At 47.1% G+C, this 19,988-nt stretch overlaps 1 protein-coding gene across 3 annotated transcripts in view; it reads left to right on the top strand.

Annotated features, from left to right (window-relative positions):
- Positions 1-19,988, top strand: part of CA5A (carbonic anhydrase 5A) — a 39,220-nt gene extending 19,232 nt beyond the window's left edge. For all 3 annotated transcript variants that reach the window (XM_040409736.1, XM_040409735.1, XM_040409734.1), the window contains exons 2-7: positions 9,778-9,975; positions 15,481-15,599; positions 15,788-15,883; positions 15,964-16,026; positions 16,470-16,625; positions 18,774-19,988. In XM_040409736.1, the coding sequence (XP_040265670.1) occupies positions 9,778-9,975; positions 15,481-15,599; positions 15,788-15,883; positions 15,964-16,026; positions 16,470-16,625; positions 18,774-18,941 (800 nt within the window). In that variant the 3' untranslated portion in view covers positions 18,942-19,988. The remainder of the gene's footprint in view (positions 1-9,777; positions 9,976-15,480; positions 15,600-15,787; positions 15,884-15,963; positions 16,027-16,469; positions 16,626-18,773) is intronic.

The raw sequence follows: 19,988 nt of genomic DNA, 5'->3' as shown, positions 1-19,988 counted from the left end.
TCAGAAGCCAGACGGGTGTCCATTCGGGGGGCAATGAGCCTACATGCATGAACTCGGTTCCATGGAGTCAGGCCCATACAAGAATCATGCAGTCCTGGATCTTGAATAAATGGGACCGGAAGCAGACGTCCCTAGACAGGACGATACAGGTACCATCAACAGTCAAAATACATCTGAACTGGTGGAAGGAAGAGAAAAAAAACACTCCGGGCATAAAATGGCCCAGAATCCCAGAGGCTCGGGTCATAACAGATGCCAGCACTTCAGGCTGGGGGCAAAGATTAGGCAACCAGTTTTTCCAGGGAGACTAGACAAATGGCCTAAGAGAAAGAGCCTCAAATTTCAGAGAACTGAATGCAGTCCTTATGACGCTCGCAGAAGCAGTAGACCTATTAAAGAACAGGCATCAGAAGGTCCTCTCGGACAACCTCACTACAGTGGCGTACCGGAAACGCCAGGGGGGCACAAGGTCCGATTCACTGGGGGAAGTAGCAAAAATAATATTGTCCTGGATGGAAACCAACGCTCTCTCCTTAACCGCAGTCCATCTAAAAGGGTCGGAGAACCTAGAGGCGGACTTCCTAAGCCTAAATAGATCCAGGAGAATGGACGTTAAACCGCAACATATTTCCCGAGATCACGGCCAGGGGGGGCCTCCCTGAGAGAGACCGGTTTGCCTGCAGGGAAAATGCCCAGGTCCGACACTTCTGCTCGATAAATCCAAGAGACAGACCATGGGCAATAGATGCCTTATCAATAGTCTATGCGTTTCCACAGATTCCTCGCTTACTGCAGAAATTACAGAAAGAAGCAACAACGATGATCTTGGTAGCTCCTCACCGGCCAAAGAGAAGATGGTTGTCAATCCTGAGACGGTGGGCATTAGAGGAACCGTGGAAAATACCCTACAGGGATAACGTGCTCCATCAGGGCTCGAGAATCCACCCAAACCCCCAGATCTACAACTTGGCGGTCCTTCAGACAGAGAAGGCCCTTCAGACAGAGTAATCCTTACCCTTAAGGCTGGCAGGAAGAGAATGAGATCAGCCATTTATCTCAAAGTCTGGAGAAGGCTTTGCACTTGGCTGGGGGAGCATCATCCGAACACTTCTTCTCCGCCGATTAATAAAATACTAGACTTTCTGCAAAATGGGCTAGAATTGGGCCTGAGGCCGAGTACCCTCAAAGTCCAAATATCGGCCTTACTAGTCTCGCAGAGCACAGATGGATAAGGAGATTTATTAGAGCGGCCTCTAGGTTAAGGCCAACCATCCCTCAGTGGGACCTTAATACAGTATTAGACGGGCTAACTAGCCCCCCTTTTTCTCCCTTATCTGAGATCTCTATTAAACATCTGTCCTTGTTCAGCGCGGCTCCGCTATCCCTCATCGATCCTGCTCCATCCTGACAAGCTGCCGACTCCTGGAACAGAGTGGACGGTGTGCAGGCGCAAGAGAAGACCCCGCGCGCCGACCATGGGTCCCAACAAGGCACAAGCGGCTGCCGAGCGGCTTAAAGAATTCGCCCGGTCAGAGGCCCAAAATGGCGCCGCGGCCGCCACTCCAGCGCGCGCGGCTCTCGCCCGCGGTCAAGCCGCTCAGCAGGTGGAGGCGGGAGACAACGCTGAGCCTGAATTTACCTTAAAGGCTGCATATGAGCAGCTGCTGGTAGCGATCTCCTCGTGCCAGTCATTACTTAGTGGAGGTGAGCCTGCTCCGTCACCATGTGCAGCAGCTGAGAGACCGGGTCAAGCATACAGAGGACCGCGTGTCTGCTCCGGAAGATCTGACCAGACCTATGGCGGGGAGAGTGCAGGAGCTGGAGCGCTCTGTGGGTCAGTGGCAGCAAAAATGGGATGACCTAGAAAACAGGTCCCGCCGCAACAATGCCAGGATCCTGGGCCTTCCGGAAAAACCCGAGGGCCGTGATCCCGCCGCCTTCCTAGAATCCTGGTTCAAGGATCAGTTTCCAGAAGCACCTTTTTTCTCCTGCATATGCTGTGGGGAGGGCGCACCGTGTGCCAGCCAAGTCTCCTCCACCTGGCGCTCCTCCTAGACCCCTGCTGGCGCGACTGCTAAACTGGAGAGACGGGGATCTCCTCCTCAGTCAGGAACCAGCAAGATATCGGACATGACAGGGACCCTCTGATCATGCACCGGTTCTAGCAGCGCTAGCCATGACTGATCCCGCCGGGAAGGGCTGCAAAATGCGTGTACATCCTTTCTGGCCGTCTCTCTTTTCGGCTTGAACGATAGAATCCCGGATCAGCTAAAGATGTTCCTGGAGGTTCAGGGCGACTCAACAGACGCCATGTTGCTCTGGGAAACCAGGAAGGCGTATCTCAGGGGTGCCTCAAGTCGCCCATTTCCTATGTCAAGAGGGACTCGCAGCGTAAAGAGAATGATTCGCACGCCAGCTGTAGGGAGGCCGACAAGGCATTCACGGAGTCCCCCTCCGAGGAACGTAGAATTGAGTGGCTCTCCAGAGGGAGAAGGTGCATGTTGCATCTGGAGGAAAGGAGCAAACGGGAACTTATCTTCCTTAAGCAACAATCGTTTGAAACAGGAAACCAGACTGGGAAGCTGCTCGCGCACATTGCACGCGGCAACACTATGGCTCCCCCAGTACTCCGCATAAAGGGTGCTGATGGGCACGTGGCGGAGTCGGTGGAAGACCTACTGAAGAGCTTCCGCAACTTCTATGGGGACTTATATGGCTCTGCTGTGGCATACTCGGGGCATGAATTGGAGGCGTCTCATCCTCAGCTAGGAGACCTGGATAGAGGTCTCCTGGAAGAGGATGTTACATTGGAGGAGAACGCGAGCTGTCACGGATCTCCCGTCAGGGAAAGCGCCCGGCCGGCATCCCGGTTGAGGTTTACTCTAGATATGTAGATAACCTGGGTCCACAGCTCTTGAACATGTACAGAGCCGCGGATCCTTGTCGGACTCTATGTACGACGCCACAATAGTAGTGATTCTGAAACCCGACAAGGACCCGCTGGACTGTGGATCTTATCGCCCAATTTCCCTTTTGAACTTGGACTATAAAATCCTGACCAGGATTCTGGCTAATAGATTAATCAAGGTGATCACGTCGGTGATCCACACTGATCAATCGGGCTTTATGCCTGGCAGATCCACTTCCGACAACATTAGGAGAGCCCAGGTGGTAGCACAGATGGGCGCATCCGAGAAGGCAAGATGGGCCCTGGCCTCTCTAGACACTGCCAAGGCCTTCGACTCACTAGAATGGCCCTTCCTGATGGCCGCGCTTAGGAGCTTTGGCCCCAAATGTATCAAATGGATTGAAACATTGTCCAAGAGCCCCACGGCTAACATTCATCTCTACGGTGGTCACTCTGACAAGTTCCCCCTACACGGAGGCACGAGACGGGGATGCCCACTGTCGCCTTTATTATTCGCAATAGTAATAGAACATCTGGCCATTAGATTTAGACAAGATTAGGTATATGTAGGTGTCCATGCGGGTGGTAGAGAGGACAGAATAGGATTGTATGCGGATGTGTCACCGCCAGCTCTCTGAGAAGGTCTGGCAGACATTCTTCTGTACCTCTTGCATGATGTTCTTTGTTTTGGTTTCACTTTGTCATCTCCTTTCCTTCTCCCAGCTGTCATCTATTTACACTGATTGCCTCCCTTTATATTCCCTCCCATACTGCCTCACTTTGCAGTTTATACTTCTTCCTGGATTGTGCTCTCTGCTAGAAGCTGCAACTGCTGATTCCTCAGATAAGTCATTTCTTGTATTGTGTTTACTTGCTGGCTTGATTCTAGGTGACCCTGACTCCGTCTGTATTAAGTGCAGGGAGCCGGTGGTCGTGTCCCCTCACTATTATAGGGTTTTCAGGTGTCACACAGTATTAGGTACGAGGGCATGCAATCGTCTACCATAGAGATCCTTGCATGGGCATAGTAGTCAGGGAGAGCTCTAGGGGTTTTATAGGGGGTCACCCATATGCTCCTTAGTTTGGGATCAAGTCAGTCGGATGTTTATTTATAAGTTCCAGTTTTCTGCAGCACCATCCGTGACAGGATGATTTGATCTTGTTTGTCTGATCCGGAGGTGACTCTTCCCAGAGCAATTGGGATCATAGAACGTTTTGGTCGGTACTCTGGTCTGTACATAAACTGGGCCAAGTCTGCCATCATGCCCCTCTGGCCACACCACTGGCCCTCGCATCGCCACAACCTGCCTGTAGTTGATCAATTTAAGTACCTAGGGGTAATAATTAGGAAAGAGCCGCATCCATCTTACACCCTGAACATTGAACCTCTAGAATCTGTACTCCAAGAAAAGATGAGGACCTGGGGAGCCCTTCCATTGTCCACCATGGGGAGACTGAATCTCCTAAAAATGGTGCTATTACCTAAGGGCCTATACCTACTGTCCCACGCTTGCCACCGGTACCCCGGGGATTCTTCAAGCGCATTCACGCTTTAATCGCCTCATTTGTTTGGGGCAAGGCTAGAAGAAAGCTCTCACTATCGGTCCTACAGAGATGTCTCTTCCAGACTTCTTTCTCTACTTTATAGCGAGTCCATTAAGGTTCCTGAGGTATTGGATCACGAATGCCTCACTGCCCAATGCTGAGTTCTACCTACATGACCACGTGCGTGTATCCACGCGGTGGCCTGTCCCGGAGGCCTCCTCCCACTCCACGCAGACCAGGTCTGGCAGGCTTCTAAGCTAAAGGTATACAAGGACCTGCCCGGTGCAGTCCCCATATGGGACAGCTTCATGTTCCCTCACCTGGCACAGTTGGAGGGGGTATCTGAGTGGAGACGCCATGGTGTCCTGACCCTGGGAGACGTATATGAGAAAGGCCTCCTCAATGCACAGGAAATAAGAGGATGAAGTCCCCAAACCAATTGCGAGACATTTCAAAGAGTTTCACTCCTGTAATCCCAGCTTCCTAGAGGTTAGAGGGATAGACTGTGTCCAGGCAATGTATCAAAGAGGCTAGCCCAAAAGGAGAGCCGCTGGATTTGGACTCTTGGGACCTTACGCCCCAGGGGCCTAAATTAAATTTTGTGTTTTTCATCTTTCCTGTAACTGCTGGGACCACGCCTGTGGATCCCATTACTTTTTAATAATCTTTTTGGGTATTATTTTTAATCAATTTCTCTAATACGCTCTCTCTCCCCTCCTTTTATTATTATTTTTTCATAGGACGTAACCTCCTCACACCTTCCATCTGTTTATGCCCGCGAAAATGAACCGCTCTGCAGCCCGCTCTTCTTGTTGTTGAACATTGGTGGGAGTACGATCTTAGCTCCGCAGACTTATTTCCATAAATATATTTTTTCTGCAGATAACATATTCCTTTTGCCCCTTTGATCATGATTTGCCTTTTCTTTTACACGTTCACCTATATATATACTTTATCCCGAGTGCAATCCTGTTTACATTCATCATTCATCTTTCCCTATTATGCACTTTCCGCTTAGTGCAATCCATTCTCTCCTTCTATTCTCCCTCCCTTCTCCCCCATCATCCTCCAAGGTATCATCACAATTATTATCATTCATCATTATTACTACTAATCATTATTACTTGTACTTTTGATTTCACTTTGTCGCACCATTTTATTACCTGGGTGCTCATAATATGAATTGCACCAATTCTCATTATTTATTCACCTTTTCACACATTTCCCATGTCCTCTGTGTGATACAATCCTTGTTCCCACAGCTTCCCTTCCCTCCTTCACACTTGCTCTTCTTGGATCCATTATTGATCCTCTTGTATATACTTTACATCATTATGTACCCTTTGTATATTTTACACATTACTTCAAGCACACCTGCACCTTATGTATAAACACACTGGTTATTCTGTAATTTCATAATTGTTTTGCGTCATTATAAAATGCAGATTAATCTCTGCACAGTGTATTCGTGCCCATATATTTGTTTCTGTTTATGTATTGTTGTATCATTATTTTATGTATTTATCATGTAACACTCGTATTTTCGTTATCATTCATTAATTTGCCATGTATGTTGGAGATTTAAGGGAGGTGCATATAATTTGTTACATTTTCTGCGGTGATAGTTATTTCATATTATGTGGTGTATGTTATTGTCCTTCTCCTCTTCTGTGGTGTGTGTGTGTGTGTGTGCGCGCGATGCTTGGCGGCGCCTCTCGCCTGTGCGTCCTCACGCCGCTATCGTCCGTCACGTGACGTCTGCGTGTAGGCAGGATGCCGGCCGGGGGGCAGCAGGGCGCGGTTTGACTGGAGCCCCGCGCGCCAGCATACATGAGGACAAGTATGTACAATCCACATCCGATTGGTGGAGAGAGCCTGTAAATGGATGATTCACAGTGATGGTGTTACCCCCGGACGAAGGCACGCCGAAACGCGCGTTGGGGTAGCGCCATCCTGGGTGATATAGCACACGGTCATTTTTGGTGAGTCTCTGCTCTGTTTTACCTATACGGCACTTGATTTAGGATATTTCTAACCTGGTCACTGTTGTGGTTTGCTCTTATTCCATTTATGTTGCACTTGCAATGCAAACCCCTTTTTCCAGCCTTTTTTTGCCGTGCAGGTTCTTTTCTGACCGCTGACTCATCCGTTATTTAGGCTGCATTTATTTCGGTCATTGGTCACTGCACCGTATACAATACAATCTATTCCATTGATCACCACTTTTTGCATTTGACCTGTGCTATCCCAGGGTGGCGCTCTTCTTTTTCTGCTTCTATTCACTTTTTAACGGCATATCATCATTTATTGCTTTGTATATCTTTTTAATTATGTTACAATAAAATAATATTTTTACTTTTGGTACTATGAGCTCTGTTCTCTTGTTTTTTCGCCTGTTTCACTCGGGAGCTTGTACCGAGTCACAACTACGGGGGTCCTTCTGGTTATATTGGGTGGACACTGTTTTTCCATTTTTTTATCAGTTGGACACCTCTGGTCTCTATTGTTTTTCCTTATAAATAATAAAAACCATAAACTCCTATACTTACCTTATGCTGCTGTCAGTGATGCGATGTAGGCCTCTTCCGGCCTGTGTCCCGCACTGTACGGCTCAGGCGGTGCGATGACGTCATCGCACCGCCTGCAGCGGCCTCTGATAGGCCGTCAGAGGAACGGGTAAGGGAGACGCCTCTCACCTGCTCCTCCGCACCGTTCATCTGTATCTCTGTCCTGAGGACACGAAAGGTTTCTGTGGACGGTAGCGCAAATCTGCTCTGTAAGGGCTCACGCACATGCAGGTTCGCAATATACGGGCACCAGCCATGTACGCACCGTCTCGTGGATGTGGACCCATTCACTTGTGTGGAACAGAGGCACAGATCGGAAGCACTACGGAGTGCTACCATGGGTTTTCTGACCGTGCATGCAAATTGCAGGCCCCATTCAAGTGATTGGGTCCGGCGGCCCTATGGTAAGTGCCCGTGCAGTGCGGACCCGGCTGGCGTACGTTTGTGTGCTTGAGCCCTAAGGAAGTGATGAATCCTAGAGTCCTTTGGCTGTCCAAAGTCTAAACAATCCTGGGGAATCCTGTCCCGGGGGTGGTGGAAGAGGCGGGGAAAGTATCCGAGCCGAGGATTTGACCAAGTCCCAAATTCTGAGAGAATGCTTAAGGATTAGTAATAGTGGGTGGAGAGGCAGTGGGGTCCGGTGGACCGGGGAGCAGCCCAAGTGCGGCACCTCCGATAGTGAAGCTTTGGAGCTTCTTGCTATTACTTTGGTTCCCGGAGACGTCCTTGGAGTCTGTCTCTGTATTAAGTGGAGCAAATCTAGGAATAGAATTATTCCAAACAAACTGGAGAGACATCGATTTTGTATGATTTTCAGGAAATATGTCAGAACTACGACTGGGAAAGCTTTAAAATAGTATATTTTGGGCAAGAAAGGTCTCTTTTGGAGCGTTAACTCTCCTGATCCAAAGCGTTTTATTGCGTTTTGCACGCGCGTGAGAAAAATCGTCATGTTTTGGTACTCGAACGTCTTCACAGAAGATCGGGCTTGGGATCGGTGTTCTGTAGATTGTATTATTTCCCCTTATAACATGGTTCTAAGGGAAAATAATAGCATTCTGAATACAGAACGCATAGAAAATGTATAAAAATGTAACTCTCCTCATCCACTGCACAGCCGGCATCTCTTCTGTCTTCTTCTTTGAGGACCTGGAGGAAAAAGGACCTTTGACGTCACTGCGCTCATCACATGGTCCATCACTATGCTGATGGATCATGTGATGAGCGCAGTGATGTCACCAAAGGTCCTTTTTCCTCCAGGTCCTCAAAGAAGAAGACAGAAGAGATGCCGGCTGTGCAGTGGATGAGGAGTTACATTTTTATACATTTTCTATGCGTTCTGTATTCAGAATGCTATTATTTTCCCTTAGAACCATGTTATAAGGGGAAATAATAAAGATCGGGTCCCCATCCTGATCGTCTCCTAGCAACCGTGCGTGAAAATCGCACCGCATCCGCACTTGCTTGTGATTTCCACGCAGCCCCATTCACTTCTATGGGGCTTGTGTTGTGTGAAACAAGGCACAATATAGAACATGCTGCTATTTTCACACAACGCACAAGTGATGCGTGGAAATCACAGCTCATCTGCACAGCCCCATTGGAGTGAATGGGTCCGGATTCAGTGCGTTCACGTCACACATTGCACCCCTGCGGAATTCTCGCCCGTGTGAAAGGGGCCTAACTGTGTGAGTAAAGTGCATCATAGGAGGCTGCTGAACGGACTCCTAGGGAATGTCCTTCTTGGGATATGTTCACACGTGGCAGATTTGTCGCGTTCATCTGAATGGAAAATTGCAGAAATCCATGTGCATGTTGCCGAAACAACCCAAATCCTCACCCAATCTGCAGTGACTATCCCCCCTCCCCCATTGCAGTAATGTAGGTGAATGGAGACCACCGCTCGGAGACTCGGGGAGGGGGCCGCAGCTCAGCGGTGCAGTGACTCGCCTCCTGGTCGTGCGCTCAGAGATGATACGGGGTCGATCTCTGCGGTGTCCCCCAATGTCGCAGACCTTGGAGAGCTCGACCGGCTGTGGATGGAGCCTGCAGCTGTGGGTATTTTTGGGAGGTTGTAAGGACTGAACCCCCGGGTGGTGACCATACACTGCGGAGGCTTTATGGGGTGCAGGGAGGTAGACCCAGGGGCCCATGATTACTGGGGGGGGCGGCAGGACAGATTTTGCACGGCTCCCTCTGCTGACCTCAGTCTGTTCTCTGTGCTGTAACCTGTTGTTTTCAATCACTTGATCTTGTTAACGTTAGGATTGTGCCCGTCCCTGGGCGATGAGAGAGTCTGCAGGGGTTTGCAGATTGTGGTGTAAACAAGGCGTTGATTATCCTGGGTTATGTGCTGCAGTTTATATGGGGTTTTCTGGATTCCGATCTGGGGGGGGGGGGGGGGGGCCAGGCTAATCTCGGGTTCATGAGTCCCCCCAGAAGTTTTTGGGAAGGGGGGGGGGGAATCTTGTCTTACTGGTTCCAGCTCTTCTGAAATCCCGGATCTCTTATCTGGCTTAGCAAATTCCTATTAGACTTTGTCATAAATTTCTTAACGTTTCAATATCTCTGCTTCTGTTACTGAATGGGAACCTTCGAATTCGCATCCAGCGACCAAAAACCTTGACTGTGTTTAAAACGTATCCGGTCCAGACAACAGCCGACCTTCCTGTACCTTTTATAATGTAGTATTTATGGATACATTGTATCACGTATTACTATTCTATCACCTGTATTCATAGGATCTATCTTTTGCAGTGCACCCTATATGGAAAGGACCTTTAAACATCCCCGGAGGATCCCGCCAGTCTCCTATCAACATTCGTGTACGGGATAGTGTTTTTCACCCAAATCTTGCACCTATCTCCACCCAGTATGACCCCAATACGTGTATTCACATCTGGAACAATGGTTACTCCTTCCTGGTGGAGTACGATGACTGCACGGACAAATCAGGTGAGAGGCGGCTGCTCCCGGAATCCTATTATCATCATCGCGCCGATCCCCCCGACAGATCTCCTGCAGCCCGAGGCCACGGTAGTGTCTGATTAGAGGCCTTCCTGATGGGACGGTCACTTTATATGGGGTAAATATGGGTGATTTATAGATAATTTACAGATTTTTGAGCCATCAAAACATATGATGTAATGTCTGGAGGCTATATCGGCGCTGGAGCGTTATATATCAGTCACATATGATGTAATGTCTCTGGAGGTTATATCAGTGCTGGAGCGTTATAAGAGGAGCGGCTGATATCAGTCACATATGATGTAATGTCTGGAGGTTATATCAGTACTGGAGCGTTATAAGAGGAGCGGCTGATACCAGTCACATATGATGTAATGTCTCTGGAGGTTATATCAGTACTGGAGCGTTATAAGAGGAGCGGCTGATATCAGTCACATGTGATGTAATGTCTCTGGAGGTTATATTAGGGCTGGAGCGCTATAAGAGGAGCGGCTGATATCAGTCACATGTGATGTAATGTCTCTGGAGGTTATATCAGTACTGGAGCGTTATAAGAGGAGCGGCTGATATCAGTCACCTATGATGTAATGTCTCTGGAGGTTATATCAGTACTGGAGCGTTATAAGAGGAGTGGCTGATATCAGTCACATATGATGTAATGTCTCTGGAGGTTATATCAGTACTGGAGCGTTATAAGAGGAGCGGCTGATATCAGTCACATATGATGTAATGTCTCTGGAGGTTATATCAGTGCTGGAGCGTTATAAGAGGAGCGGCTGATATCAGTCACATATGATGTAATATCTGGAGGTTATATCAGAGCTGGAGCGTTATAAGAGGAGCGGCTGATACCAGTCACATAGGATGTAATGTCTGGAGGTTATATCAGTGCTGGAGCGTTATAAGAGGAGCGGCTGATATCAGTCACATAGGATGTAATGTCTGGAGGTTATATCAGGGCTGGAGCGTTATAAGAGGAGCTGCTGATATCAGTCACATATAATGTAATGTCTCTGGAGGTTATATCAGCACTGGAGCGTTATAAGAGGAGTGGCTGATATCAGTCACATATGATGTAATGTCTGGAGGTTATATCAGTACTGGAGCGTTATAAGAGGAGTTGCTGATATCAGTCACATGTGATGTAATGTCCCTGGAGGTTATATCAGCGCTGGAGCGTTATAAGAGCAGCGGCTGATATCAGTCACATATGATGTAATGTCTCTGGAGGTTATATCAGTGCTGGAGCGTTATAAGAGGAGCGGCTGATATCAGTCACATGTGGTGTAATGTCTGGAGGTTATATCAGTACTGGAGCGTTATAAGAGGAGCGGCTGATATCAGTCACATATGATGTAATGTCTCTGGAGGTTATATCAGCGCTGGAGCGCTATAAGAGGAGCGGCTGATATCAGTCACATATGATGTAATATCTGGAGGTTATATCAGAGCTGGAGCGTTATAAGAGGAGCGGCTGATATCAGTCACATATGATGTAATGTCTGGAGGTTATATCAGTGCTGGAGCGTTATAAGAGGAGCGGCTGATATCAGTCACATATGATGTAATGTCTGGAGGTTATATCAGCGCTGGAGCGTTATAAGAGGAGCGGCTGATATCAGTCACATGTGATGTAATGTCTGGAGGTTATATCAGTGCTGGAGCGTTAGAAGAGGAGCGGCTGATATCAGTCACATATGATGTAATGTCTGGAGGTTATATCAGCGCTGGAGCGTTATAAGAGGAGCGGCTGATATCAGTCACATGTGATGTAATGTCTCTGGAGGTTATATCAGTGCTGGAGCGTTATAAGAGGAGCGGCTGATATCAGTCACATATGATGTAATGTCTGGAGGTTATATCAGCGCTGGAGCGTTATAAGAGGAGCGGCTGATATCAGTCACATGTGATGTAATGTCTCTGGAGGTTATATCAGTCCTGGAGCGTTATAAGAGGAGCGGCTGATATCTGATATTGATGTGTCATATACAGTAGTTGTCATGGGGGGCCGGGAGGTTCTGATGGACACTATAGTCTCTAGCCCAGGACGTCCGATGTCGGGGGGGGGGGGGGGGGGGGGGTTACCTCCGGCTGCTCAGGGAGTGGACCGTGTTCTTCTTTGGTAAATTATTCTGTATTACTTTCCAGGGTCTCCCGCCTCCTTCCTGACGCTCTCCATCTAGCAGATTAATTGGGGGCTTTCATTGTCATTTTTGGTCCAATAAGCAGCTTTATTTTTGGCTGTCGGCCACTACATTCCACTCCGGATGGAATCTGTAATGAGCTGGACCCCGCCACCTTTCATGTGGAATTTTCCTGGGGCCCCGACAGGTTCTGAATTGCTAAAGGGGAAACTGTCATTAGGGAGGACTTACATTTCGGGTTAGGGGTTATACATTGGTCTTTCCTTGTGTCAGTGAATGGAGACCTCCGGGCCCGTCACACGGAGAGAGCGAAAGATGCTGCAAACAGCTCCTCCTATCTCAGCTTCCTGTGGGGACATGCGTGGTGGGTGGCTGACTGAGGCCGCGTCTGAATGGAGAATGGGAGTCGTTGTGAACATTGCATGGTGGGGATATTGCATCTCTGGGGTTAGTTAACCTCTTGTGTGCCAGTTGTGTAACCTCCCTCTGTATCCTGGTACATGGATGTAGTCGCTGCGCTGTTATTTCCCTGCGACTGTCTCCGTGTCGCAGCTTGTGGAATACACCCGGTGTGTCACCTCCCCGCAGCATGAAAACTGTAACCAACGGAGATTGGGTTCACACCATGTAAGGGTGACAGATCCGCTCCGCTCCCTGCAGCTTTAAAGAAACGTAACCCTTTAATGTGCTGTTCTGCTGTTACGTGTCTGATTGGTGGGGTTCCAGCGATCCTTGTCGAATATCTTCTATATAAAAATAATCTTTATATAAAAGAGAGGATCAAAAAAAAAAATAATATAAAAAAATATGATCCTTCAGGCGGACATAATCGCCTCTAAGTTCTTTTATCGAGTATCTTAATTTTGATTTGTGCAAACAGTGAAACAAAGGGACAGTTGTCTATGCAAAAATATATATGTAATTTATTATACACAATACAAACCAAGGAAATAAAATTGCAAAGACAAACAATACCCCAAATATGCCACACGGTGGCGCTAACACACCCCTATCTCACCAGCACTGGACAGCTGAAAGTTACTTATGAGATACTTTTAACAAGCAGAACAATGATTTAGATACCAGGAGAAAGCGAGGATCTTCTGTTTACCAAACACGGATTATACAGTGGGAATAAATGTTATCCCTGGACTCTGTTTCCCTATGACCAATCCAAACTATATGATAGTAATACGACAAAATATCCAGCTCTGCAATCAGACTACGGAATATAACTTTCCAAGGGTCAGATCTTCCATTAACGATACGCATCTTTGCTAAGAGAATAATCAGCATTATGGAGGCGCCTAGCACTATATATTCCCACAGTATGGGGACTTTTGGCTATATACCGAGAGAAATATCTTATTAATATCCCGAGCAGTAAACACAGTATACGTTACCGGGTCAAAGATAGACAGAGTTTCAGATGGGACCAGTTCTCAAGGACTTTCCTTATAGTCAAAATATAATCCAAGTTTCTTTTGGTATATCTTTCTTGTGGTCCGTTTCCTTTGTGAGGGTCTCTGATGCTCTGCACACGAGTAATTATTCCCCACCTTTAGGATTAGGGATTTCCAATCGGGTAAGGTGGGTGTATTCGCATGCTAATAACACAATGATGTCATAGTAACCCTTGACATGGTATAAAAAAAAAGGGTAAAATAATATAATATTGTCCATCTGCCTCCAGTGGCACTGTTGTAACGTCAGACTTTTAAGTGAAAACTTAGATAACGTGGCTTCATTTTATGAGTACCTATTAACCTTTCTCAACGTATATAAAAGAGGAGGGATACTTCTCTGACACCCTGAAGTCATCTTTCCCAGACTTACTGGTACCATTATGATTTTCCCAGACTCTTGATTTATGGGCTTGATAAGAAATACAATGGGCCTTCCACGTGCACCGTGGGTTTCTATATCGAACTGTCCAAGCTATTGAGTAACGACGCCTGGAATAACATTGGCTTTTCTGAGAAACTTCTACTAGCGGAAAACCTCAGTGCTTTCTATACCTCTTAAGGCCTCTTTCACACTTGCGTTGTCCGGATCCGGCGTGTACTCCACTTGCCGGAATTACACGCCGGATCCGGAAAAACGCAAGTGAACTGAAAGCATTTGAAGACAGATCCGTCTTCAAAATGCGTTTAGTGTTACTATGGCAGCCAGGACGCTATTAAAGTCCTGGTTGCCATATTAGTAGTGGAGAGCGGGGGAGCAGTATACTTACAGTCCGTGCGGCTCCCCGGGCGCTCCAGAGTGGCGTCAGAGCGCCCCATGCGCATGGGTGACGTGATCCATGCGATCACATGATCCATGCACTTGGGGCGCCCTGACATCACTCTGGAGCGCCCGGGGAGCCGCACGGACTGTAAGTATACTGCTTCCCCCGCTCCCCACTACACTTTACCATGGCAAACAGGACTTTAGCGTCCTGGTAGCCATGGTAACCATTCAGAAAAAGCTAAACGTCGGATCCGGCAATGCGCCGAAATGACGTTTAGCTTAAGGCCGGATCCGGATCAATGCCTTCCAATGGGCATTAATTCCGGATCCGGCCTTGCGGCAAGTGTTCAGGATTTTTGGCCGGAGCAAAAAGCGCAGCATGCTGCGGTATTTTCTCCGGCCAAAAAACGTTCCGGTCCGGAACTGAAGACATCCTGAACGGATTTCTCTCTATTCAGAATGCATTAGGATAATCCTGATCAGGATTCTTCCGGCATAGAGCCCCGACGACGGAACTCTATGCCGGAAGACAAGAACGCAAGTGTGAAAGAGCCCTAAGGCTATATCCACCCAGTGAGATACACACGGCATAAAGTATACCTTAATACTTGGTTATACTATATATCAATATTGCATATTATACATGAATTATTGATATGTTCATACTAAAAAGCTAAATAAATGCACAGATGAATGTATAGAATACTTCTGAATATATGAATAGACCTCACACCAGATGTGTCTTAAGGATATAAATTCTTATCTTGTCCAGGTTCAGCCATGAAACAAACCTTGTTCCCTTCAGACAGACGTGTCTGGAGAAACCAGTATACTCCCTATAGATAAACCCAGTATACTCCCTATAGATAAACCCATATCTTTTAGCAATAACTTTTGAAATACAATGTCTATGACTCTTATATAAACTGAACTTGCCATGAACTCGTCTCGGCCTCTTCAGCCACAGAACAGAACTTTGCTTCAAGCTGATTTCACTCTTAAAGGCAATGAGCATCCATCTTGGCCCTAATATCATCAGATAATACTGTGCACTACATGCTGCATATGAAATGGCAGCGCTCCGGATCCCCCTGACGTGTTTCTCTGTCTCTGGTCACAGTGGTGAGTGGCGGACCCCTGGAGAACCCCTACAGACTCAAGCAGTTCCATTTCCATTGGGGGGCCAATAATGACTGGGGCTCGGAGCACACGGTGGACAGCAAGGTGTTTCCTGCAGAGGTGAGATACTCCGTCCCAGGGGCTGCACACCGCACAGTACATCGTCTGGTTGTAGTCCATTATACAATCTGCTTGCACACATGCGCAGGCGCTGTCACACGCGCAGACACCTTTTCTTCTTGCTTGCAATGGCTGATAACCCGAAACAGTACTTTGCATTCACCAGCAGTAAATGTCGACTATTTCAGCTCCACCTTGTGCATTGGAACTGCTCCAAGTACCGGACCTTCGAGGAGGCGGTCATGGAAGAGAGCGGCTTGGCTGTCATCGGCATATTCTTAAAGGTAATCCTCCATCCGTCCAGAAAAGCTTATCAAATTTCTCTCTGCTACATAGGTAATGCAGATGTGTTCTGTGTCCGCAGCTCGGCAGGTACAACGAGAAGCTCCAGAAGCTGGTAGACATATTGCCTTCTGTCCGATATAAGGTAAGGCAGACATGTCTGACTCCTGTGTGTAATCCTAGTCCCATAGACTTTACTGCTGATTGCAGTCTATCAAGCGGCCACAAGAGGGCACCAGTGCACTTCATATATTGTAGAGCACATGGCTGGAGGCGCAGCACTGATCGCCGTCTTAGAACTGAAAGACTTTAATTAGTGATGTCAGGGTTTTTAAAAGTTGTGAAAAACCTTACAGGACGTGTGTAATTCCAGCGAAGTGAATGCAGTACAAAAAATAAATAACTGACCAAAACGGCTCAAACTGATGCCAAATGGGTATAAACTGATTTTTTTTTTTTTTTACATGTGTTTTTTTTTTTTCTTTTTTCTTTTTCCTTTATTTTTCTGTTCTGACGGATCTGAAGAACGGGCAAATAACAGTGATGTGACTTCTCCTGTGACTCGCTGCTGTCATATATTTTTCGCAGGACGCTCTTACAGAGTTTAATTATTTCGACCCCTCCTGCCTTCTGCCGACCTGCAGTGATTACTGGACCTACTCCGGCTCGCTGACCACGCCGCCGCTGACCGAGTCCGTGACTTGGATTATGATGAAGAAACCAATTGAAGTCGACCACAGTCAGGTGATTTGGTTGCATTCCTTGTTGTGACCCAATGACCCGACCTCTGACCCCTGAAAATGTGACATTAATGGCTCTGCATTTGCAGGAGAAACATCACCTTGTGGTCTAAGAAAAGCTGCAAAGGGAGAAAGTTAGAACTCTGCCCAGAATGCAGGTCACCAGAGCATTTAGCTGTACAGCTGCAGAATAGTGAGTGCTGCTCTGGAGTATAATACAGGATGTAACTCAGGATCAGTACAGGATAAGTAATGTATGTACGCAGTGACTGCACCAGCAGAATAGTGAGTGCAGCTCTGGAGTATAATACAGGATGTAACTCAGGATCAGTACAGGATAAGTAATGTATGTACACAGTGACTGCACCAGCAGAATAGTGAGTGCAGCTCTGGAGTATAATACAGGATGTAACTCAGGATCAGTACAGGATAAGTAATGTATGTACACAGTGACTGCACCAGCAGAATAGTGAGTGCAGCTCTGAAGTATAATACAGGATGTAACTCAGGATCTGTACAGGATAAGTAATGTATGTACACAGTGACTGCTCCAGCAGAATAGTGAGTGCAGCTCTGGAGTATAATACAGGATGTAACTCAGGATTAGTACAGGATAAGTAATGTATGTACACAGTGACTGCACCAGCAGAATAGTGAGTGCAGCTCTGGAGTATAATACAGGATGTAACTCAGGATCGGTACAGGATAAGTAATGTATGTACACAGTGACTGCACCATCAGAATAGTGAGTGCAGCTCTGGAGTATAATACAGGATGTAACTCAGGATCAGTACAGGATAAGTAATGTATGTACACAGTGACTGCACCAGCAGAATAGTGAGTGCAGCTCTGGAGTATAATACAGGATGTAACTCAGGATCAGTACAGGATAAGTAATGTATGTACACAGTGACTGCACCAGCAGAATAGTGAGTGCAGCTCTGGAGTATAATACAGGATGTAACTCAGGATCAGTACAGGATAAGTAATGTATGTACACAGTGACTGCACCAGCAGAATAGTGAGTGCAGCTCTGGAGTATAATACAGGATGTAACTCAGGATCAGTACAGGATCAGTAATGTATGTACACAGTGACTGCACCAGCAGAAGAGTGAGTGCAGCTCTGGAGTATAATACAGGATGTAACTCAGGATCAGTACAGGATAAGTAATGTATGTACACAGTGACTGCACCAGCAGAATAGTGAGTGCAGCTCTGGAGTATAATACAGGATGTAACTCAGGATCAGTACAGGATAAGTAATGTATGTACACAGTGACTGCACCAGCAGAATAGTGAGTGCAGCTCTGGAGTATAATACAGGATGTAACTCAGGATCAGTACAGGATAAGTAATGTATGTACACAGTGACTGCACCAGCAGAATAGTGAGTGCAGCTCTGGAGTATAATACAGGATGTAACTCAGGGTCAGTACAGGATAAGTAATGTATGTACACAGTGACTGCACCAGCAGAATAGTGAGTGCAGCTCTGGAGTATAATACAGGATGTAACTCAGGATCAGTACAGGATAAGTAATGTATGTACACAGTGACTGCACCAGCAGAATAGTGAGTGCAGCTCTGGAGTATAATACAGGATGTAACTCAGGATCAGTACAGGATAAGTAATGTATGTACACAGTGACTGCACCAGCAGAATAGTGAGTGCAGTTCTGGAGTATAATACAGGATGTAACTCAGGATCAGTACAGGATAAGTAATGTATGTACACAGTGACTGCACCAGCAGAATAGTGATTGCAGCTCTGGAGTATAATACAGGATGTAACTCAGGATCAGTACAGGATAAGTAATGTATGTACACAGTGACTGCACCAGCAGAATAGTGAGTGCAGCTCTGGAGTATAATACAGGATGTAACTCAGGATCAGTACAGGATAAGTAATGTAATGTATGTACACAGTGACTGGACCAGCAGAATAGTGAGTGCAGCTCTGGAGTATAATACAGGATGTAACTCAGGATCAGTCCAGGATAAGTAATGTATGTACACAGTGACTGCACCAGCAGAATAGTGAGTGCAGCTCTGGAGTATAATGCAGAATGTAGCTCAGGATCTGGACGCAGTGACCGCTCTTCTAGTGTAGATTCATCAGGTCTATTTCATGCCAGTTCTCCTCTCTTCCAGCTTGCGGTATTTCGCAGTCTTCTCTACACTGCTGTGGGCGAAGAAGAGAAAAACATGGTGGACAACTTCCGTCCTCTCCAGCCACTCATGAACCGCACCGTCCATTCCTCCTTTGAACCAGCCCTAAAGATGTCCGAATTCAAAAAAACGGATGTTCAGGCCGGGTAGAGCGCGGTCCTTCTGATCGAGTCGCGGTCCTCACAGCCGCGTGCACATTCCGGTGTACCATCTCTGCATTACCACATAAGAGATCTAACCCCTAATCTTCACCCTGGGATCACGTTTCCATATTGTTCCGCCTTTTCCGGGTTACACTGATCGGTTTACAGGCGCTTCAGAGCTGAACATCGGTGCCTTTTTTATATTCATTTGCATTTTACTATTTTTTTAGATTTTTTTATTTTTTTTGCAGTCTTTTTTAAGAGATACAACTGGTTTTAAGTGACCTTAGAATAATGTGGGGTGGCCGCGCTCGGTCATGTGACCTAATGGTCGGGTGCAGGAGCCTTCCAGGAGGTGCTGATGCGATATGTGACCCATGAGCGCCGCTACCTACGTCTTACATTTCACATGCAGTGGTTGGAGTATAACCCCCCACATTGCAGGCCTGGTATGTTGTCTTCTGTCCTTGCTGTGCATTACATTAGTTCCTGTTCGTCTGGTTATAGGAGTTGATATACCTCTGCGGAGCATGCTGGGTGTAGTAGTTAATGTTTCCCCTGAAGTGCTGTTTTCTTAAAGGGACAGGAACCCGGCAGTCTGTCCTCTTGCTGTTGAGTTGACGGGGTGCATCGCATCGTTTTCAGACTGTAGGATGGGGGGATGCATGCTATGGCTTTCTGTTATCAGATATTTCGGTTGGTGCCCGCCTTCGGTAGGACGGGTAGTAATGTTCTAGGTGATAGACGTTTACCCCCTCGCGTTCTCACCAGTGTCGTATGCGCCTCGGGTGCAGGTGATGGGTTCACTTATGGAGTCTGTTCTGTAAAATGTATCCGAATAGAGATTTATTAAAGGCTTTTTTTTAACTCTAACATTCTGCCTCATTCTTCAGGAGATGCCGACCCCTGGGGGAGCGCTGTCCCTTTAAGTTGCTCTGATTCCCATACATGAGACAATGCAGCCATTCAGCGCCGGCGGATTGTCAGCTCTTCCTCCTGCTTTGTGGGAAACTGGATGTTTTTCCTTTTCATGGGGAGGTGATCGAGCATCAGA

Source organism: Bufo bufo, chromosome 10 (assembly GCF_905171765.1).
Source record: "Bufo bufo chromosome 10, aBufBuf1.1, whole genome shotgun sequence".
NCBI lineage: Eukaryota > Metazoa > Chordata > Amphibia > Anura > Bufonidae > Bufo > Bufo bufo.
Note: the sequence above shows the minus strand (reverse complement) of the source record. Positions and strands in the feature narration are given on the sequence as shown.